At 42.8% G+C, this 23,000-nt stretch overlaps 2 protein-coding genes across 3 annotated transcripts; both read right to left on the reverse strand.

Annotated features, from left to right (window-relative positions):
• Positions 1-2,464: 2,464 nt before the first annotated feature.
• On the reverse strand, positions 2,465-13,816 carry LOC130264426 (glioma pathogenesis-related protein 1-like). 2 transcript variants are annotated; one of them, XM_056512597.1, is made up of 6 exons: positions 13,471-13,816; positions 8,651-8,896; positions 6,558-6,667; positions 4,647-4,729; positions 3,457-3,483; positions 2,465-3,374 (listed from the first exon to the last, which is right to left on the reverse strand). In XM_056512597.1, the coding sequence occupies exons 1-6, from the start codon at positions 13,648-13,650 to the stop codon at positions 3,223-3,225; spliced, it is 798 nt and encodes a 265-aa protein (XP_056368572.1). In that variant the 5' UTR covers positions 13,651-13,816; the 3' UTR covers positions 2,465-3,222. The 2 variants fall into 2 exon arrangements, with proteins under 2 accessions (XP_056368572.1, XP_056368580.1); XM_056512605.1 differs by having other exon boundaries at positions 6,558-6,663; positions 8,647-8,896.
• A 1,574-nt stretch (positions 13,817-15,390) lies between these two features.
• Positions 15,391-21,690, reverse strand: LOC130264418 (glioma pathogenesis-related protein 1-like). Its single transcript, XM_056512584.1, has 6 exons — positions 21,511-21,690; positions 19,185-19,430; positions 18,642-18,754; positions 17,853-17,935; positions 16,079-16,105; positions 15,391-15,994 (listed from the first exon to the last, which is right to left on the reverse strand). Exons 1-6 carry the CDS (start codon positions 21,688-21,690, stop codon positions 15,783-15,785), a joined length of 861 nt encoding a protein of 286 aa, XP_056368559.1. The 3' UTR covers positions 15,391-15,782.
• Between the last annotated feature and the right edge of the window lie 1,310 nt (positions 21,691-23,000).

Raw genomic sequence — 23,000 nt, forward strand, 5'->3', positions numbered from 1 at the left:
GAGATAGAGCCACACTAATTTCGTGGCTCTGAGTGCTTTTGCTGGGCTTTTTGGAATTTTGATCATGCAGTGGAAATGATACTCCTAGCAGCTTTTTAGAAACACCAATTGGTGTTTGGCAGCTGGCAGAGTAAAGGGGAGACTAAAGTCCAGGTCTTGCTGGGTAGTCCAGACCTCTCAGGTAGTGAAATGACTGATTTCAACAGGAGACGCTGCAACACTTGAGTTAAAATTCCTGCTCTCACACACGTGCTTCAGCAGAAGAGCGCGGAGCAAGGACCCATTAAGTTTGACAAGCCAGGGAAGGAGCACGAGTGCATTAGGGGAAGGAGGGTCCTTGGTTCTGATCTGAACTGCATCAGGCCCCTTTCATGTCAGAGGAGTGGCACACATTCCCCTGCCCATTGTTTAAGAAGTTAAAAACAAGTGTAATGTTTTGTATCACACTGGTCTTTTAGACTGGTGTATGTTTTCAGGAATCTGGCTGTGAAAGTATCCTAAAAAAGGGAGTTTTGAGCTGCATCTGCTAACTTGGTGCCTGAGTTGCATTGCAGGAAAATGTAGCTCAACTTGGGGCAGCCTGGCTTTAAATTATGTTTACTTCCATGGAAGTGCGCTTTTTAAAAATTAGGACCCCCAGCTGAGTCATTTATGTAGCTTTTACATAACATCTTTCTCTCCAGTAAAATTCTTAGTACACTTCAGGAAATCTTGTCCTACTGTTAAGGGGTGGAAAGGCATCACATGGTGTTTAGTATTTCTTGGTTGTTACTATTGACAAGTTTAAAGGATTGTTGGTAGGATATGAGTTACTTAAACTGGAAAATCAAGAAAGCTTATTCATATTCCCACAGGCAAGCCAAAGGATTTGTCTGCCCAAAGAGTCCATATTTGAATGGAAAGGGGCTGCAAGGTGTCACTTGCTGGTGCTTTGTGCACCTGTTTTCTGAGAGTATGGCAATACAGTTGTAACACTTGTGTAAAATATAAATAATAGAAAATAAAGTGGGCTTGTCAGATGGAAGAGGTTTTTTTTGTGTTTTCAGAACACCTTGAACTACTGTAAATTATGTTCTTAAACTGATTTTAGAGTTTACAGATTTGCAAAAATGTACCTGAAGTCTGTATTTCTGTACCAGGGTTTTCCATTTATCATGTGGAATTCATGGGCATATGCCATGTGGATAATTCAAAGTGGTTTGATCAACCAGAGCTAAATACCTGGATTATTGGATATCCTTGAAATGACAAAGCTGCTTTTTTTCCTCTTGACTTCTTGATTTTGAAGTTTTTGTTTAAAAGATGCCACATTGTAAAGTTTGGGGTTTTAATCCCCCGAGGCCCACAGTTTTTTTAAGGAAGGTCTTAAGATTTCCTAAGAGCTACCTAAGTATATAGTTAAATGACAGTGTTAACATCGTGAACTTTAAGGTCTCTGCGTTGCTTCTGTTTCTTCTGGAGACCTCTCATTTAAGAAACCAGGAAACGGAGAACTCCTGCTGAGCTCATTTTAAGCTCCCCTGACACATGAGTGTATCTGGTTCCCTTCCCTGTGTTCCTCTTTCCCCTAGTAGGATATTACCCTGCATGGGGGGCAGAGACCGTGCTGGGAGGTCTGCTGTGGAGCCCTGTGCAGGAGAGTGCCCCCACATTCAGTCCTGCTGCCCATGTGCCACTTGCCAGCCGAGGCTTGGCTTTCACACACGAGTGTGCTGTCGTGGCTAACGAGGCTCCAGCAGTCAACAAATTAAGATGTATATATATATATATATATAGATATATATATATATATATCAAGCATGAAATTTGTAATTTGGTCCCCAGTCATATTTGCATTTTGAAAAATTATTTATTCAAGGAGCACAATATTGAAATGATTCCAGTACAAGCAGTACTAGCAGATAGCTATCTAGAAATGTCATGCGAGAAATGCTGGGCCCCAATTCCAGTGTTTTCAGTTAAAATCCATGCCAGCAGTAAGATCAAGAGTCAGGGTCAGGAGTGGGCATGCAAAAACACTGACAGGCATTGTAGTAACAGTACCACAGAAATGAAGGGGTGAGGGGAACTTCCCAGCTTCCTCTACAGCAGTATGTGCAGAAGCTTCTAAAAGTACAGACCGGGATTGCTGTGGTCCAGCTGTGAGTTTGTGCAGCTCTGCTGCTTCCAGACTCTGCTTGAGCTGAGTGAGTGTGTTTGGTAGAGGATATACTGACCTGAACACAGCAGCTGTGCCCGCAGCCTTCTGCCTGCTCCAGATGTGCAGGTTCCAGGAGACTTGTTCTTTGGCAGCTGCTGAGCCAAAGTTGTAACTCTGGGCACAGTGTGATTTTATTTGGAGTTCTATCTTTCCCAGCACTGTTTCTAGTGTTGTGCAAGTTGCAGCTGAATCTGGGGTTATTTTGTGCACCAGCAGTTAAGCTTTAGCTCATGTTGCAAATTCATGATTGCCATACACAGGAAGCAGGAAATAACAATTTATTGTTTGAAACAGCAGTAAAACCTCCATGCTCAAAAAAACCAAAACCACAACAGGAAGGATTGCAGTGATACATAACCATGTAATCATAGGTAAAACTGGTTAGGCACAGATGCCATGAGTTTAAAAACAAATTCTAAGCAAAGCAAAATACCAGTGACAAGCACTCTGTGAGACTGGGAAGTGCGTTGCCTGCCACAGGATGCAAATTCCAGCACTCACAGGGATCCAAAAAATTCCTTAAAATTTTTTTTTAATTTTACAGACCACTCTGCATCTTGCTGTAGGAGCGCCCAAGATAAGAGTGCAATAGGAATGAGGCAGGTGCATGCTCTGTCTGTGCCTTAGCTGTGGGCTGGGGCCTGGCTCCTGGGCTGGACACTCTCCAGCCCTTCCTAAAGTGTGTTGGGCAGCTGCCTGCACCTTAGTGTGCTGCCTGGACTATGTGCTCCTGTACCCACGAGATCACGTGCACACTGCTCCACTTTAAAAGTATTTTAACTTTTTAACTTTTAAAAAAATTTTAACATCTAAAACCATTTTAACTTTTAACTGGTTCTGAGCAGTGAGAAAGCTGCTTATCAGTGCTTGTAACTATGACCTGCAATAAAGATGTTATTTCTGTATGTCTTAATCACCTGTGGATGCAAACAATGTCTCTACCAATGCTTGTGCTGCCTGTAACTTATGTGAATGGAAGAGATGAGTTGAGCCAAATGCTCTTGTGGTCTTCTACATGTGTGTTACCCACTGGCAGGTACTAGAGACGAATATTTTGGTATGAGCCAGGTGGCCACAAATGTCAGTATAAGGAGTAGAAATCTTAAAGTAGTAATGGAGATGCAGAACTCATCACATGCAGATCTGTCCCACTCTGGACGCCACCAGGAATCCTCTGTAAACAGAACAATTCACTGTTTTCAAGTATAACTGCAACAAAGGCAACAAACGGAAACAGTAATTCCAGTGGTACTTACCAATGACTTTGTCACGGTCTGCATTTCCTGGAGAGAGAAAAGAAGTAAACATAAGCACACTTATCATTTAGAAACAATTTGACTCTAACCAAAAGGGAATGAAATGTGACCATCACAATGGGCTTAAAAATACAGCAGATGTGTTTCTTCTCAGGAAGCAGCAAAGACCCGCTGGCTCTGGGAGAGCCCTGCAGTGACTCTCAGGACTCTGCTGAGGAGTGGTTTATCACACTTTTTTGACTTCTACCACCAGGGGCTGGAGTAGACAGGATTCCCCTCCGGGTGCTCCCCAAGATCACTTTGTCTTTTGCCCTGTGCCCTGTGTTTTGAGAGCCTGCAATTAACATTAAACAGCCCTGAGAATCCAGGACTCCCTTACATTCCTTAGGTACTGGTGTTTTAATGGGATCCTCCCACTCCTTTAGTTCACTTATGGTTGGGTGATGGGGAAAAGTGTGACCATACTCTCAGCTCCCTGCAGGCCAATGGCCACAACACAGTGCCTTGTCTTTATAGAAATTTCAGGTCTCCTTCCCTCCTGACTCCATGCAGCCATTACAAAGCCAAGTGCAGGCATATCAGGAAGGCTGCCAGACTTGGACTGAGCACCACATCTCCATGAAAGCTCTTGCATGTCAGCCTTGCTCTTTCCCAGTGCTTAAGGGAAAGCAGATGGCCTGGCTGATGTTCACTGGAGTGAGCAGCTTTGGCAGTGCCATGGCTGCTCTCCCTACCTGCAGTGGCATGGCAGGGGCAAAGCTTGCTTGGACCTGCACCAGCTCAAGCTACAGCTCACACGTCAGGTAATAACCTGCAACCCACAGGATAGGACAGGTATCCATCCCATTCTCTGCTTTCTGTTTCTGCAAGCAGTAATTTCTGGCAGGGGTAATAACACCTTAAACTGCATCCACCGTATCTCCTGTAACACACCCTCCAGCACCTGAAGAGCAGATCCCATGCCATCACTCCCCAGGGCAGAAAACAGGTTCCTTCTGCCATCCTTCCCTCTCTTTGTGCATCGCTACCCACTTGGCTTCTGACTGCAGTTTTCCAGCCTAAATTTAGGAACAGGAGAGCGCTATTCCTGCCTGCTGCTGGTATCTTTTGTGTGCTCTTTGCCCTCCTACATGTGCTTGGGGACCCTCCTACATGTGCTTGGGGAGGATGTCTGGTTGTCTTCTACTTACGACACAGCTGGTCGACACACTGCTCACCACCACACTCGCTGCATGCTGCTCCCGTCTTGTATGGGCGCACTGGGTAATTTCCACTGTGAAGGAAAATAACACTGCTCTCAAATATCCCTCGGGAAGAGGAATTAATTCCTGCTGTTAATTAGGTTTTAACCTGAGTTTTGATTCACTTGTGTTGATAGAGAGATGGTTTTTTCAAGAGTCCTGTCTGAGTGCCCTGGGCCCAAGACATACAGTGAAACAGAAGAGATTAAGTGTAATTGGACACCCTCTTGTTTAGGAACCCGGAGACAGCAGTATTGCATGACTGGGAATTAAAGCAGTCTCAGAGTTGGGTAATTTGTGTCTGTGGAGACTCTGGACTCTCATAGCTGGCTCTGGCTATGGAAACAAGAGCAGGTTCAGTTACTGTGTATGTATGTGTATATTCAGCCTTGAAGAGGGATGCTCTGGTTTTGGAGAATCTCTCATAGGTGGTGATTCCATCCATTTGTTGGTTAATGTTTTAGGAGTGATGTGGGTCTCTCTCATGATCCTGCCCTCTGCCAGTGGTATGAGTGGGACCAACTACCTCTGCCTAGGCTGATACTGTACCGAACACAGCTCAGTGCTTTGCTCAAAGCATGGCCAAAGTGAGACTTACAGCATGCCTCAAACTGTCCATGAACACAGAGACAGATTTTGTAAGAATGAAATCTCAGCAGTGAGATGAAACTTCATCGTAAAACCTCATTACTTTCAGCAAGGTGAGGCTTGCATTGCTTGGTCTAAGCTGAAGAGTACATTCACTTGAGGAAACTGAGTATGCATCTTGCCTGGGCCCTTGGTAGAGCTGAAACAAAGCAATGAAGCTGCTGCTTCTCAGAATCAACAGCTGGATGTGACATTACTCCATTTGTTAACATGCAAGTGACCATTTGTGGTGTCCTTCACACAGCAGGGAAGGGGCCAGCTTTAAAGCCCTCTCTGGAGTGCCTTGCCTCTCCAGAGAGCCTCCTGCCTGCTCTGCTGGCTGCTGGTGAAGGGGCCACTCCTCTTCCCCTTGCCAAAACATGGCAAGAAGTCTAGTGGAATTTTGGCCTTCTGCACATTTGGATGTGGGACTTCTGGGGAGAGCAGCAGTTGTGTCATTTCAAGGTATCTAGTCAGGGGTACATATTCTTCCAAGGATGACACATGGGCAAAAAGAATGCCAAACTTAAGCTTGACTTGAAGGGCTGCCTGGCCTTGGCCCAACATGGTATGCATGTAAGGCTTTTAAAGCTGCATTTATACTGTGGTGATACAGCTGGAGAAGAGAACAATACATCCATCCTAGCTGGATATCCTACTGACTATGCACATGAAGGACCTCTAGATCAAATTTTATCTTGAGCAGCCCCAGCCTTCTAAGCAGCCCTCAGCTGCTAAGAGTGCAGGCTGCCAGCACTGCACATTTCAATATTTATCCAAGCCATTGACTTAGGGGCTTAATTCTTCAGGCATATGTGGGAATATCTTCAGACTTTGGGTTTGCACCTTAGCAACTGTCTGGGGCCATCTTGGCAATCAGGAGCAAGGGATAAACTTTCAGATGATCACATCAGTATTTTCATGTCAGCATCATATATTTAATCCTTTCTTTTAGTCCCACTACTTTTTTTCTCCAATATATAGCCCTCATCTAGCAAAAAAAAACAAACAAAAAAAAAAACAAAAAAAACAAAAAAAAAAAACAAAACAAAACAAAACAACAAACAAAAAAAGCTGTACAAAGCTGGACAAAGGTGTACCTCCTCTCTATTTTGAAGACTATTTCCTCCCACAAAAAACAAGATTAAACAGGCTTATCTAATAAATTTTCATGTTGTGGAAGGGAAGGGGTAGGACCAAACCCTGTGAAATATTCACAACAAAAAACCTTACGGCGGCCCATAGTTGCAGACGAAGTGTGCTGCATTGCGTATGGAGATGAGTGCCATCTTGGGACAGAATTGGACAGCACAACCAACCTTGTAGCTTGTAGCCCAAACTACCTGCAAAGACAGATGGATACACTGGTGAGAAAGGCTTTGAGTCAGCACCTGAAGAGTCAGGACAAGACCTGCTCTCTTCTGTTTTATCACATACAAATGGGATGAGGACGACTCTTTTGGCAGTCTTCACAGGGAAAAGCAGCAGCAATGGATCTCAAAATCATAGTTGTTTCTGAAAAAAGACTGACTGTTTTACCCAATTCACCATGTATTTGTTAAAACTATGCAGAAAGAAGACACAACTGGCTGTAATAGGTTTTTTTCCTTTCTTGCAAAGGAGAAAGGTAAAGTTCATCTCCTTTGCTTCAACGTAATCCATTAACTTTCTGTCTTTCCTGCTTGGGAGCTGAGTTTGAACCTGTGTAGAAAAGGCTGCATGATCTGCTACAGCTCTTATGAGGGCTGGCTGCCCCTTTATTAAATCCTGTGGGGACACAAAGCAAATTTCCAGAAGGTGTTTTGGGAGGAGGATTGTGTTTGGGCTGCAGTCCAGCCTTTTAACATCATAGCTGTGACTAAAATAATCTAGAAGCAAGGCCATTACTTCACTTACTGATCCTCCCTCTACTAGCAACTTTTCTGTGGGGCCCAGCATTCTATCAGAGTGCAGCTAAATGCTTCAGTCCTGAAAAAGTAACTCCCATGACAACAGCAGAGGGGAGACAAGGGCACAGCAGTACTTGAGGGGGATAAAACAGCAGTGATGACTGACTACATGAGCAATACAGAAGGATCCTGGCAACTCAGAACATAAGTACATTTGTGCTTCCACTGACTTAAAGGGGAGGTCTGGCCCTTTCTGTTTATGGCTGTTTGGTACCAACTCTGGGAAGAGGGGACAATCCTCAGGATCTTGAGGGTCTTCTCAGTGCAGTGGCAGAGCTGAGGTTGCTCTTGGCACTAGCCATAGATAACTTCATTCCTGTGAACTGTGAAGGACTGAATAAAAGGACCTTCCCTATCCCAGGAGGCCACTGACTCAGCAGTGATTTGTGGTAACTGCAGTAATTGTGCCCAGGGAAAATTCTCCTCACCACAGTTGGGAAGAAGAGGAATGATGACTTCCCCGGCAGTAAAGACCTAAGGATGCCTCCAGAGGCTGCTGGATATACATCTTCTAGCTACAGTCATCATCACTGCTAACTCCAAATAAGAATAATCTTATTTTTTTATTCTACCCCCATGAAACTGCATGGGCCACTCCTCTATGGTCACCATGTGCTTTAGTGTCAGGTAAGGTGTGCTCCTTGCAGTTTCCAGGTGCTGGCTCTTGCAATGTCCTTGAGAGCAAGCTCAAAGAGCAGCACGTTCACCTCTCACAGCTCCTGCATCCAAGTCATCTTCTCTGCACACAAGTTCAGAAAGCCCACCAGCTTCACCTCATCTACTCAAGTCCTAAATGCACATGCGTATCTCTGCAAAAAATATTAAATAGCCTCAGGTCAAAATTTAATCCTAGAGCTGCTGTTGCAAGCTGTCCTGCTTTCCTACAGCTGTGGGTAGTGATTGCAGGGTTGCAAGGCAGTGGCAGTCCTTTTCCTCACTTTGCCTACTTCCTTTGGGAATAGCAGTTGGACAAAGTGTGCACATGATGTTTGCAGAACTGCAGACATCTCTCTTCACGATGGTACTTCTCCAGCCCTTAGAATTTGAGGTGTGCCTGACAGAGCTGAGACCTCATTCCACTCTTGCACTGCAGCCCACAGCCACTGCCATTGCCTGTTTTTTCGTCACTGCTTAACTAATCTGACTGCTTGATGGCTGCACTATTTTCTTCCAAAAAACCCCCATAACTGCTACATTTAGAGCAATAACACAGTGACCCTTTTCCTCCCATAAATGAGAACATAAGAACATCTTGAGCACACAGACATACATTAAGACTACAGAACCTGGAAAAGTTCACTGAATCTTCAACAGAAAGGTTTTGTATCAAAATAGCAAAGCTGGTTCATGGTTTAAATGGAGAAATGCAAAACCTACCTGTGTATAGTGGCCACATACTTTATCGCACTTATTGGTGTCGTAATCGTAGAATTCGACCTCGTTGAACCAAGAGGAGAGGGCTGTTTTCACAGTAAAGACAGAAACCGAGCCTGTCCAGATGTTTTCTCCAGCAAAATCAAATCTGGGATGAACTTTGCCTCGCTCTCTGAGGTGTATATTATGTTTAAATATGCATTTCTTTGCCCAAGCTTTTGCAGTCTTTGCCAAATCTGGATCCCAAGTCTGCAAAATAAAGACAATTAAAGATCACTTTGTTATATTGGCAGAGCAGGAATTCAGGGCAGCTCTCAGGAAAAGCTGTATCTCAATACTGTAGATGCTTTTGGTTCATTCATTTTTTACTTCTGTTGAGACTTACAGAGCTACATGGTAGATTGTGTTGTAGGTTTGTTTCTGATTTGAACTTAAACTGCTGATTAAGCTTGAGGAAATTTTTGGGGTGGTGTATGATCTTGGCTGACTGCCTTGTTGGACACCAAAAGCTGTGTATCACTCAAATACAGTGTTTGTGGCACAATGAGCATTTCAAGGCTGTGCTTGCCATGTCATAACATTAATTTAAATTAAACTGAGTCTCACATGGAATCTGAAAAATGAGGGTTATGCTTACCATATCAGTAATGCAAAAGTCTTGTGTAGCCTCATATTTGCTTAAGGCCATGGCTTGCAGGTAAGTTCACAACCACACTGGGATTCTGGGGACAGTTTAAACTCAACCCTTTGGTGAGCATCATTGTGTTTGGTGGCTTGAAACATTAGTGCTGAATTCATATTTGTGGAATGACTCATTCACTTGCTATTCAGTTTTAGAGAAAGTGGTTATTTAAGTAACTGAGTTATGTAAATGTCTTTTGTTTGCACTGGAGGTGGTGTCTGCTCTTGCTGGGTTTTCTTGTGCACACACCTTGATTGAGCAATTACAGCATTGTACCTCCTGGTAGATACAGTACCACAAGTATATGCTTGTAGTCCTACTTATATTTTGTATTTGTAAATGAAGTTGTCCAGCACTGAATTATTTTGAACTGAAGTTTTTTTTTAAATAAACCATTTATTTGTCCTCTTCTAAATTAATTAAAATAGCTTACTTGCTTCTGCAAATGATGGAAACACTATGGAAATAGTTTTGAATGGCTCAGAAATGAGGAAGGAAAAGGTGTATTTTACAATATAACTTTTTATAGATTTTTTGGTAGAATCTAACAAAGGTAGGTTGTTACATTTTATGCCTGTGTTTTACCTAAGTAATGTTTTTTGTACCATAGCTAAGTCTGAAACAGTGTGTATTGTTTATGCTACCAATTAGTAATTAAAAAGCACAAGATCATGCCAAAATGCATCTACAGAGATTTGAAAATATTTTTAAACCTATGTCTTCCATTTCTTCTTTTGCCTAATGTTTGTGGAGGGTGTATTTTCCCATTGTGGTGTGGTGAACACTGGCCAGATGCCCACCAAAGCCACTCTATCACTGCCCTCCTCAGCTGGGCAAGGCAGAGAAAATGCAACCAAAGGCTTCTGGATTTAGATAAGACTTTATGGTAAAACAGATTCAGCTTGGGGAAATTAATTCTATTTATTACAATTTGAAACACCTTCCTCCCACCTCTCCCTTCTTCTGGGATGTAACTTCAGCCCTGATTTTCCACTCCCTCCTCCCCTCCAGCAGCACATGGGGACACAAACTGGGGGTTATGCTCTGTTCATCAAACACTGCCTCTCCTGCTCCCTCCTCCTGAAGGGGAGGACTCCTCACACTCTTCTCCTGCTCCAGTGGGGTCCCTCCAACAGGAGACAGTCCTTTGCAAACTTCTCTTCCTTCTCATGGGGTATGGCTCTTCACAAACTGCTCCAGCATGGCCCCTTTCACAGGCTGCAGTCGAGTGGGTCCTCCATGGGGTCACCAGTCCTGCCAGCAAACCTGCTCAGTGTGGCTCCTGTCTCCATGGGGCCACAGCTCCTGCCAGGACCCTGCTCCAGCACAGGTTTCCACGGGGTCACAGCCCCTTCAGGCTCTCCATGCTCCAGTGTGGAGTCCCCCCCAGGCTGCAGTTGGATCTCTGCTCCTCCATGGACCTCCACAGAGCAGAGGGTCACATCCTGCCTTTCCATGGGCTGCACCATGGGCTGCAGGGAAATCTCTGCTCCAGTGCCTGGAGCACCTCCTGCTCCTCCTCCTGCACTGACCTGGGCTTCTGCAGGGCTGCTCCTCTCACATGTTCTTACCTTCTCTGGCTGTAATTGCCTGTGCACAATCTCTCCCCTCCTTGAGTGTATTATCCTATAGGCACTACCACTCTAGCTGACGGACTTGGCCTTGGCCAGCAGCGGGGAAATGACTCTGTGGGACATGTGGGCAGCTTCTGGCAGCTTCTCACAGAAGCCACCCCTGTATGGCCCCTCCACTTCCAAAACCTGTCAGTGCAAACCAAATACACCCACAAAACTAGGACTTATATAATTAAGATGGGCACTCAGTGTATCAAGTACTGCATTTGGGGCAGGGAGTCTTATTTCAAGTGAGCGGTTGGTATTTCCTTAGACACTTTTAAGGACCATGGATAAAATCTGGCATTGTACAGAACTTCCAGGACGGGAAGATAACTCTGGCAGTTAAGAGAGAAGCTTCATTTTACATTTTGTCAAGGCTCTGAGATGATTATGATGAAAGATGTGTGACTTCACAGTCTCTTTTTTTCCACATTCTGCTTTTTAAGCTTCTATGCACCTCCTCTCCTTCATCCTATAGTAGTCATAGGTTTAAATTTCAATAAAGGTATGCATAATACTAAATTTAAGGTTGCATAGTAAGTTTAAATATACTTTCCATTTTGTATGAATGCTTAAACTGGCTGGCAGATGAAAAGCAGTGTACAGAAATGTTCACAATGATCTTTAGTTTAACTTCAGTTGCACTCCTTATTTGCTTATAATACTGCTCTTAAACAGACTGGACTAAATGGCATGGGAAGAAAATGCACAGGACAGGGAGATTTGCAAATAGATATCACTGCTGTTTGAGGAAACAATACATTTTTTCCCCTCATGAATTGCTTCTCAGTTTACATTTTATAACCAGTTGCTTGCTGACTTAAGGAAGAAAAGTTTAATGTGTAACATGTGAAGAGTGATGGAAGGCAGCACTAATTCAAAGGAGACCATTGTGAAGCCCTGATGAAACTGGTGAGACTGCTGTTTTTTGAGGAGCCTTAGAACAGAACTAAGTGCTTTGGGTGAATAAGAAAGAGCTCGCACTTGTCAGGTAAAAAAATTTTAGATCAACACTCTCAATTTATAATACATGTATTACAAATATAATGATTGAGCTTTGTTACTTACAATTAAAGGAGTTTCCACTCTGCATTTTCTTTTAAAAACTACTTTTCCAAAAAATGGGAATGCCCTGAATTCAGTCTTAATTTTTACATATCTAGGTGGACAGTTACCTCCAGCAAAAAAGTTTCCTGTGAAATAAAAGCACCATCTTCTTTTCTGCCTTTTTGAAGTGCCAAATGCCACTCAAAATACTGTTTTCAATTCCACTGCTTTTACTTTTGTAATAGATTTTATCAGGTATTGCACTGCTATCTCCACATTAAATAGTTCATGGGAGAGGTCATATTTAAGATTAAGGGTTTTGCAGTGTTTTGAAAGAAACTTATCATGATTCAGTTTCTGTTTTAGATGCAATTTATTTGTCTCTTTCTTACGATGCCCTTTTTTTTCAGGTTTCAGCTTTTTAATTTTTCAAAAGAAATTAAGCACAATTTAAAAATACGAACACTGCACTTTTAACACATCCTAACAATATTTCGTTTGTTTAGGGCCAGTAAAGCAATGTAGAAAATAAAGAGTCCAAATCAACATGTTTTGAGGGTCAGAATGCACAGCTAAGGAGAGCTGATGTAAAAGATTCATCTAGAGGAGAAACTAAGTAAGTTTCCTGTCATGTTTGCCATTCAAGTTTGATTGCTGTGCAGCTACCCCTCTCAAATGGGGCACTTATCTTTTAGTGTCTTATAACCAGAAACGGTAAATGAATTTTTTTTTTTTTTTATTTCAGTGGGAGTGTTGCTAATTACAGCTGTGGTTATGTCTTCTTCTGGTGGTGACCATGCGAGATAGTAAGAAAGTGGGGCGAAAAGCAAGCTCAGAATTAGGACAGTGGTTGTGGCCCACTGAAAGACAGGCTGTGTTTTCCATGCTAGCTGCAGATGTTGCTGCTGAGGTGCCTGGGGAGCAGAGCAGTGGGGCCACGATTGTCTCCAGCACTCGATCCTTGCACTTGGTGCTCTTTGGCTTTCCCTGCAGGCCCAGCGCCTCGGAACCGCCGCTCTGCTGGCCCAGTCCGTGAGGGCCTCGCAGAGAATGCTCGGGGAAAGCTCAGCGAAAGAAAGCTCTCCAGCGCTGTTTGGCAACAGGGTCTGCCCTCGGCGACTGGAGCATGAAAGCTGTGCTCGGATGCGCACCAAAGCCCGCACCCCCGGCTGCCGAGCAGCGTGTGGCGCCTCGCAACAGAGGCTCCTCACACACGGCTGAGGGCTGCGAGCCTGCGCTTCCAGAGGGAGCTTCAGTCCGAGCAAACTCTGCACATACCCAGCTGCATAAAGCCACGCTCCTGAGGGTTAGAGCTTCCTCTCTGCTTCAAAAAGCAGTCGGTCTTATGACCTCAAGATTTTGTGGGGTTGTTTTCTGATTTTCTTTTTTTTGCATTTGCTCACAAAAGCAACCTTTGAGAATCATAAACTGCATCGCAATGCTACAAATTTGTACATAAGTCATGAAAATTCCCTTACCATGTAGCGCATGTTGCTGGCCGCAGGATCCACTCTCCCCCGCAATGTGTTATGGGTTTCCACACAGTCCCGAATAAACGTCGGATCCCGAGGATCAGGCAATGTCGATGCTCCATAAGAATCAGAGGAGTAACAAAAGAGTAGCAAAGCCAGCACACAAGAAGAAAATCTGCTTGTCATTGAGAAAGGGAGCAGAGGAGAGCCGGCGCGAGCGGAAAGTCACCGGAGCGGCGCTAGGGGCATGCCGGGGCGGCCGTCCCGAGCTGGCGGTGCTGAAACGCGCCCGGCCCGCGCCGCGCCTGGCCCAGCGCGGCGAGCCCCCGCTCGGCTGAGGGCTGAGGGCTGAGGGCTGAGCGCTGAGGGCGGGGCCTGCCCTGCCCTGCCCTGCCCTGCCCTGCCCTGCCCTCACGGCGGTGCCGGTGCGGGCCGAGGGGCGAGGCCGCGCTGCTCCGGGCTCGGACGGGGCGAGCACCCCGGAGTGCAGGTGCTGTTTGAGAGCCCGCTGCCCCTGCTCTCACTCGCTGTACGCGCCGCCGGGAGAAGTATCACTGGCGGTCCTGCGCCCGCAGGGCCAGCGCTGAAGTCAGTTCATTTCTGCGGTTTGTGCACAGACAACCAGTTCCGTTACCAAACACTTGCTTAAGGCGTGCACTGCAATTGTCATTAGCCCTTTCCTTACAGTCATGCTTCTCAACATCTGGTCTTCCAGCTTTAAAAGCAGAGTGTTTCAGCTGCGCGGAGCGGTTTTAGCTCTACCAGCAGCATTTTGCTTGGAAGATTTGTGGGCTGGACTTACCTTAGCCATGGTAATTGAACACAAAGTTAGTCACAGGAAACGAGTCATATTTCAAGAACACTGCTATGAGAATGAGGAAATTAACCAACAAGTTCACATCAAAGCGGTAGCAGGCTTGTTTCTTTCTTTTTTTCTTCTTTCTTTAATTGTGGTGGACAAGCATCTTTCTTGTCCTTAGGCTTCTTTGTTACTATTTGTTTGGCCCCTGTAATCCTATTCATAGCAATCACTATGTATTGCAGAAAAGTTTTGGATAAATTTTCTTCTTTCAGTGAAACTAGATTCTGTTAATATTGTTGCTTTTTCTCTTTCTTTTCCTTATAAATTTTCTTCCTTTCCACTACAATTAAACCATTATAAAATAAAGCTTGTTTATTTGTTTGTTTGTTTGTTTGTTTGTTTGTTTGTTTACTGGTCATTCAGTGTAATTTCACTCTAATCCACCCCAAAGGATCTATTAACAAAAGCCTCGGTTGGGGCCCATTTTTTATTCTGTGGGATGACATGCTGCAGCGTGGCACAGAATCTGAGTCACTGTGTTCTTAAAACATTAGAATGAAGACAAAGGAGGAAAAAATCGATTTAAATATTGATAGCACAATTATGCATTGCTAGTATCAGTCAGTAGCTCCTGGCTTGAAAGATTGGTTTATTCCCCTCACTAACAAACATATATTGGAACAATGGGGGTCAGGTTGAGGGCTACATGTCTCTTAAAACAAACTCAATCCATCAGAGTTTTGGAGCTTTCAAATGAGGCTGAGATATTCCATTTCTAAATCAGAATCTGTCCTGGGCCCATTTCATCTTCTGTCTCTGTTTTCTGCTACCTGAAAGTTCATGATGGTTACCATCTACTTTGCCTTTTAGATATTTTCACCATCTCACATCCTAAAATTAAGCTTTCCCCATTGACACCCTATCTTAATCTTTACTCTGTCAACTTTCCATGGTATTATTCTACTTATGGAGAATAAGGATTAACTGTGAGAGAAGAATTGAATAGTACAACTGACAAAAGAAGAACGGACACTGACACACATAGGCTAAATATAGCAAAGGGCAAACTTTATTCATGTTCATAAAAAGTAATATATACAGTTAAATCTCCATTATCTGGGGAAAATTGTGTCCGGAATAACTGAAGGTTAATGAAGATGAATCATTGCCTCTTTTGGATACAGTGTGCCACTTCAGACATGTCTTTGTGATGCTCCAGGCTTCCAGAAGGATTGTTAGCACATGGAGTAAGTCACATCAAGTCTCTGTTCTCCCTCTAGCAACCTAGAGCTAAGAGGTTTGTACAGACACAGGAGCATGTTGCAGCTACTGCCAATAAATTATACTACCTCTATGCACAGCCACTTATATTTTGTCTTGAGTGAAGAAGCAGCTTTTCCTATGCTGGATAAATGCTGCAGGGACAGCGAGAGATGACCAAATCTTTTTTTAAATGTGTGGCAATTGTGTGAGAGTAATACAGCAGTAGGATTACAATCAGTGTCTTAACTGACCATTACACATAAAAAAAAGTGTGTGGAAATTTCTGTTGTACTAGAAGTACAGCACCAGCACTCAATATGAGAAACAGTGGCCTTAAAATTAAAACACTAAGACAGTATTGGTCACAAGAGGGTCGTGAATGCTCAGCAGGTGGGACAGCAGGCCTGGGGGGATGGGGCTGTGGTGGGGACTGTGTATCCCAGTCTGGATACCAGTTGGCATAACCTAAAAGTCAGTGAAGAAACAGGTGTTAAGAGCTAGTCTTAGCCATACTTACAGGAAAGCCATTAAGAACACTTTGATACGTACTTATCAGCTTCTCACGTTCTGTATTTTCTGCAAAGAGATCAGAAGAGGAAAGTAATGTGAGTACCATTCAATGGCAGTTCTTAATGAAAAGAGGTAAGCCTTTGCTCCTGCCTGGCTGATTGCACTGATGATGCCAGTTAATGCTTAAAACATCCTGCAAGGGAGAAGCAGGCCAGCAAGAGCAGGCCCCCAACTGGTGTGGAGTTCATAGTTTTTATTGACTTGAAAAAGAAGCAGAAAAACAGCTGTATCAGAATGAATTTGTCATGGAGATCAGGGAATAAAAAATAACAACAAAATATGGAATTCATTTAAAATTGTTACACATACAAAATTTAAGTAGTTACAGACAGACAAGTATAACTACTAATTTATCACAGAAGTACACCTTTACTGAAAGTAGAGATGTATTTGCAGGATTGCCTATGCAATCTTATTGAAATTCCTCATTTGCCCTATAGGAGAAAATGATAAATGTGGGTGGTAGGTTCTAGCACTTAACTTTTAAATACTCTGTTCCTCCTGTCCCTCCCCCTAGTCTTTGAGATATTTCTAGTTCTCCTGTGATGCATCAGTCTGAGACTTTAAGATGAGTCAGCCAGGATATTACAGAAGGAAATAAGAGTACCAAATGCTCAATAATTTCTACAGCTGAAGCTGTCTAGAGTCTGGCTGGTAAAGACTGTCCCCATTAAACTTCTGTATAGAGTTCATATTTGATTTAAGACATTGCTGCATCTCCTTTAATCTCTGTTTATTTAAAACATTGCCCAGTTTGGGACTAGCTGAGTTGACATAAAGGTCCACTGCTGTTTGGAGCAGACTCAGAGTGATGAGGTATGGGCTGTGGGTTTCCCTGCTGTGCCCCCACTCAGACTGAAGAGAGGCCCAGCACAGAGTCACTCTGGCCTGTAAGAGGGGAGGCAAGGAGGAGGGAACAGGCTGAGCCCCTTGCCATTGCCCACTGCTCTCCCAGGCCCAGGCAGCATGTTTGCATGGAACACCTCTGCCCCAGAGAGGCTTTTACTCCAACCACACTGCTTTCATTGTTGCATCTTTGCAGGGTTTGGGAGTGGGCTGTGCTGACTCAGCCCCACACTGGCTCCCAGCACTGGCCAGCACAGCCCACAGCTGCCACAGGCCTGTTCCAAAGGAGTTACCAGTCATCTATTAATTGCTCCTTGAGACTTGATTAAAATCTCCTCATCCCTGGAGCTCTGTTACAACTGTTCATTTAATTATTTTCCACCAGCACTCTGATAATACTGAGCATAGTAGGGAAAAGATTTACAAACATGCTCTCACTGTTGTTTTTCAGAAAATTGTGAAAATTAGAAATAAGTGTGCTTTTTGGTACAGTCTTATTATTAGTTCAGAAATACAGTTATCTGGAAAATGTGTTAGGACATGCTAAACAAGCAAAAAAGAAGAAGATAAATTTCCTATTTCTACTGGGAGAGAGGAACTAGACAGTGAATATTTGCTGGGGCTAAAATTTTGGGTTTGATTTCCTGACCAGATAAAAGGGAGAAAATAGTCTAACTGATACTTCCCTGTGTCAGAAACTCTGGCTTCTACTTCTGAGAGCATTCAACAGCAAAGTATTTCAATCGTTTCCTTCTTACACTATTTCTACCAGAGTTTGGTACTGTTGCTGTGGGGTGCGCTACAGACCCACTATGCACTTAGTGCAAATTGACTTGTTGTCTTTCCCCTGCTAATTATGCCACTTTTATTTCTATGACATTTTCTTACTTCATTTCTTTGGTCTTACCACAGAGCCTGTCTACACACTTCTCATTACTGCATCTACTGCATGGCTGTCCTTCTTTATATGGTTTTCTTGGATAATTCCCCCTGCAAAACAGGAACAGTATTTTGTTAGTTGTCATTGAAAAGCTGTTTTGGGGAGGCAATACCCTAATCAAAAACTGGTCATTGCAACTATTTGAAATTCCTTTTAGATTTGATTAAAACTCTCACTGACATGGGGAGCAGTTGACTCCTGCCACTGGAAATTAATGAGACTTCTCAGGCAATACTGTATTATTGTCAGCATACAAGAATTTGCTTCTAGTCCCTCATTACCCATCTGGATTATAAAAACAAACCTGTAAAAAGTAAGTAGAAATACTGCAAGGTACCAGATAAAATAGAGAACGGTCTTCCTTTTATTTCTTAAATTACAATGTCTTGTTTGAAATTTGTGTAGGGCCAGAGAAAGAGGTAATCTTTCTGAAGTGTGAAGACTACACCTTTCCCACTATTTCTACAGAGACTGAAGTCAAAACAGATTTTCTTCCACCATCTGCATTAAGGTGAGTGGTCTCAGCTATGATCTGCTCTCCTACTTTTTTTAGAATGGGATTTTCAGACCTAGCTATGTCCAGTAGGCTCTGTTCTCAATGTCCAGGAGAAGTTTCCCTTGGACAAGTGACATGAGAATGTAACTTATTCTGAAATTTGTAGCAACTGCACCCATCATTGTTGACATCTGATACCAGATCAGTTGGGATATTTAAAACAAACAAACAAACAAACCCAAATGCCACAATTAACTTACGGTGGCCCGTAGTTACAAACAAAATGTGCTGCTTGGAACAGTCCTGGAAAATTTTCAACTGTATTACAGAAGTGAACTGCACAGCCAACTTTGTAGCTCTCTGCCCAGATGACCTGCAGGACACAGGGAAGTACATAATGCACTGTTCAAATACTGCCAACAGGATTAAGGGAAGAAGGAGAAGTGAAGTTTCTCAGGAAAATTTAAATCAGCTGACACAGGAGCAACTTAACTCTGGAGGGCAGCTGGGATAAATGACAGATTGATAGCCATTTTTGAACTCATTGTCTCCCCTGTAAGTGAGAAAATTGCAAAGTATAATCCCTTTCCACCATTACTGGAAGTAGAACTTGACATCCCTGGGGCTCATAATATTTATTTCCAATCTCATGCAATAACAAACTGGGGGGTGCAAAGCCCTGCTGTAATTCCTGTTCCAAATCAATCTGTTCCAATCTGTACTCAGATCTTTAGTGAAATTAGACTGTATATATTAAACTATCCATATGTTAGGCTATAAAGCACTGGGCATGTAAGACTCACCTGAGTATAGTGACCACACATGTCAGTACATCTATTGGTGCTGAAATCATAGCTGCTGACTTCACTAAACCAGGACCTGAGAGCTTCATCCACAGAGAAGATGTGGGCTGTGCCAGTCCAGATGTTTTCTCCAACAAATGGAAAGGTGGGGTGCATTTTTCCTGGAATTTTAAGGTTGGCATTGTGGGCAAACTTGCACTTCTTTGCCCATGCTTTGGCAGTCTTAGCTAAAGCAGCATCCCAGGACTACAGAAAAGGAAGAAAACATACTATAACCTGCACTGCAGTGACTTAACTGAATTCAGACATTTTTAAACAGAAACTTGCTAAGAGTTTTTTTCCCTTTTCTGCTTCCCATCCCTGCCTTCAGTTTCTTTTTCTCACTTGACATTTCTACTCCCATAACAAATTTTTGTCTTCTCCCTTAGCTATTGCAGGATATGCAAGATCTATCCACTGTCCTGTTGTATCTGACCTGTTAATGTATTTAGAGCTTGAGTGCAGTCTTTAAATTGCTGGAGGGGGTAACTGTGTGAAACTTCCAGCTGAAGAGGGGCTTGGGAGACTCTGTGCATAAGAAATGTTGTCTGTCCAGGAATTTGCACTTGGCAATTTTTACCAGTCTAGATCGGAATTCTGTTCCGCTAGCCAGGACTTCCTCAGCTCCTTCTGCCTCTTTTCTCTTCTCCCTCCTCAGCACATGGACAAAGCAAAGAAATGACCCACTCATCTATGCTGGGCTGAGAAGGAAACACTCCCATCCAAAGAGGCACAAGTGATAATTTAACAAACCAGTCCGGCAGACTTGCAGATTTTACACTGACAGGTAAAGTTCAGTACAGGGAAATTCAAGTTAAAGTATGTGAGAAAAAATTGAGTTGTGTTCCTCATAACAGGTTTGGAGATGGCTATTACCACTTGAAAGTAGTAAAGTAAAAAGCAAACAAAGTATTAGAAACTCTTTGCAAAGAAATGGAGAACAAAACCAAATATATAATCACACTTCTGCAGAAGTCCTCTTAAATGCTGTGTGCAGCACAACACCCCACCTCAAGAAAAGTACACTAGAACTAGAAAGTCCAGAGAGAACCTGGAGTAGGATAATGATCTTCAAGTTTGGAGGGCTTTCATATAGCAACAGAGAGTGCTCTGCAGCTTCAATCAGAGACATCTGGACATCTTGTGTGAAATAGGTAAATAAGCAGCATTAATTGCATCTTCCAATGCAAAGACCAGACACCATTAAATGAAGCTAGGCACTAATAGGCCCAAATAAAACACAAGGAAATAGCTTCACACAACCTGTGGTTAGGCTGTGCCATGAGATGCTATGACCTCAAGGCTGAAAAAAAGAAAAAATCCATTAAGAGCTTGTACCATGATTGGCACACCTTGTAAGTACACCTCTGACTCAAGAGGTTTAAATATATTCATCCTGCTGTTATTCCAGAATTGTTGGGTCTTTGTTCTGAGTAAGTAAGTTTGCTCTTATCCAATAGCTTTTTAAATTAAACATCACTTTTAACACGGCAAGAAATTAAAGTCACTGGTAGTCTGAATCTCACCCCTTTACTCTGAGCTTCCACTTGCAGAAATGATTCATAGTCTGCATGTGGTTATGCATTTAACTTCCTTTGCAGCTATGCAGCACTGCTGGAGGGCTCAGAGCAGTGACACTGACTGGGGTTAACTCCCTCAGCCAGCTATACACACTTCTCCTTATGTATTCCACTGAACAACATGCGACCTACCCAAAACCTGTTCTGATATCCACTGTGTTAGTAGCAAGCTCTACTTTTCAGTCTAGGTATCACTACTCTTCAAACTCTGTTACAGCAAATGAAGATCAGGTGTCTAAATGAATGTCCTGGAAAATCCCTTTATACAACACATGTTCTAGATTAGAAGAATCAACAGTAGATGACAGTTTTTCAACAAAACCTGTTGCAGACTGCCTATTCAGAAACTTTTCAAAAGCCAAACAGCTTCTATGAACCTGGCATGATATAAAACAGATTACTATCTCTCTTAGAAAGAAGTAGATGACATACTGAATTGAACGCTATTTTTTGCAATACAGCTCTTTGACTGGCTGAGGTTGAGAGTAGCTAAATCTTGTGCTAAAGAAGAAAATCCCTTCAAGTTATTAAAATTGAACAATTCTGTGAAAATTAATGTATTTGCTATTTCATGCAAAGAACCAACATATATGTTACAGAAATCATTAACTGATATGGAAAGAATAGCACAGTGCAGATGAAGAATAAGATGGGCTAAATCAGCAGCCCAGTCTATAATAATTTCAAGATCACAAACACCACCTTACCATGCGAAGCATATTGCTGGCTGGTGGATTCACTTTGGAGCGAAATGTGTTGTGAGCTCTCACACAATCTTCAATGAACTTTGCATCTTCTGTGTCAGGCAAGGGATATTGCAGATAAGCATGAAAGAAAGTGAAGAAATACAGTAAGAACAATGCAGCAAAGGAAAGTGTGATTGTCATAATTCTCCAGTGTTTCTTCACAAGTTTTAAAGTGAAAAATCTCCTAGGTGTGGATGATACCAACAGTATTTTCAGAGCAGTATTTCAGAGGTTGTCCCCTGGGTGTAGGGCGTTTGGAAGTGTCAAATGGGAAGTGAAGAGCAATTGCTTAATCAGGTACAACTCTATCTGACACCACATCTCGCAGTCAAAGGGTAAAGCGTGAAACAGGCATCTGCCATGCACATCAGCAAGGAGCAACACTCCAAGTATACTTCTGCTTTTTCTTTGAGTGTGCTCCATCTTGGGTGATTGCCATGCCATTCTGTGACTGTTGGTCTTATCTGCAGAGATGCTGTGGAACAGCTTTCTTAACAACTGCATCAAGCATAAAAAAATGCAGCTTTGACAAAACAGAAAACTACTATTCAGCTGATTTTCCAATAGTATTGCTTAGTCATACCAGCTTAGTTACAACTATGTTGCAGGACACTGCTTCCATATCAGAATTACTCAAGAAATAAACAAAATTAGGAAATCTGTGCTCAGCAGGAGGAAAAAAAGGTTCCTGAACAGCATCTTGCTGCAGAACAGACATTCTGGCCTGGTTTGCCATGTAACAAAAATAAAATTTGGAAATCCCAATCTTGAGTATGTGTTGATTCTCTCCTCAGTTATTTGCTATTACCTGCTAGCCTGAAATCACTGGAGCAGCTTCCTGTGCTCTTGGAGAGCAGCTACAGGATTAGCACTCCTGGTGTAACATTCCAAGTCTGATCACTTCTCAGGACAGTAGGATGGTATGTCTTGGCATTTGTATTATCTCTCCAACTGTTCCACAAGCTGGTTGATTTTTTTTTTTCCCAAATCTAAACCAAATTATACAAACATGCAAGAGCATAAGAAGAACCATATGTTTTGAGAGCTAAGGTCTTGTAACCTTGTTGTAGGTAGGTTTACAGGGAAAATTTGTTGCAAATAGATTGTAAAATATATTAATGAGTTTTATTCCCTGCTCAGTTTTTCTGGTCTGACTTAATGTAAGACTGTGATTATATTACAACTATATGCAGGTTACACAAAAAAAAAAAAAAATCATCACACTAAAACTGCACCATTAATTTAACAGTACAGTGACCTTGCACTTATATATACATGCAGCTGAAATTCTGTATTTGGAAAATGAACTGAGATTTTATGCAGTAGGAAATTTTGATGCATCCAGGGTAGTCCAGGTTATAAAATGCTTTTGTGCATTTCTGGCTCCATCTAGTGACTCTGTCTATAACTAAAGCAGAAGTTCAGCATGCTCTCGAGCATCTATGATATTT

Source organism: Oenanthe melanoleuca, chromosome 1A (assembly GCF_029582105.1).
Source record: "Oenanthe melanoleuca isolate GR-GAL-2019-014 chromosome 1A, OMel1.0, whole genome shotgun sequence".
In the NCBI taxonomy this organism is placed as follows: Eukaryota; Metazoa; Chordata; class Aves; order Passeriformes; family Muscicapidae; genus Oenanthe; species Oenanthe melanoleuca.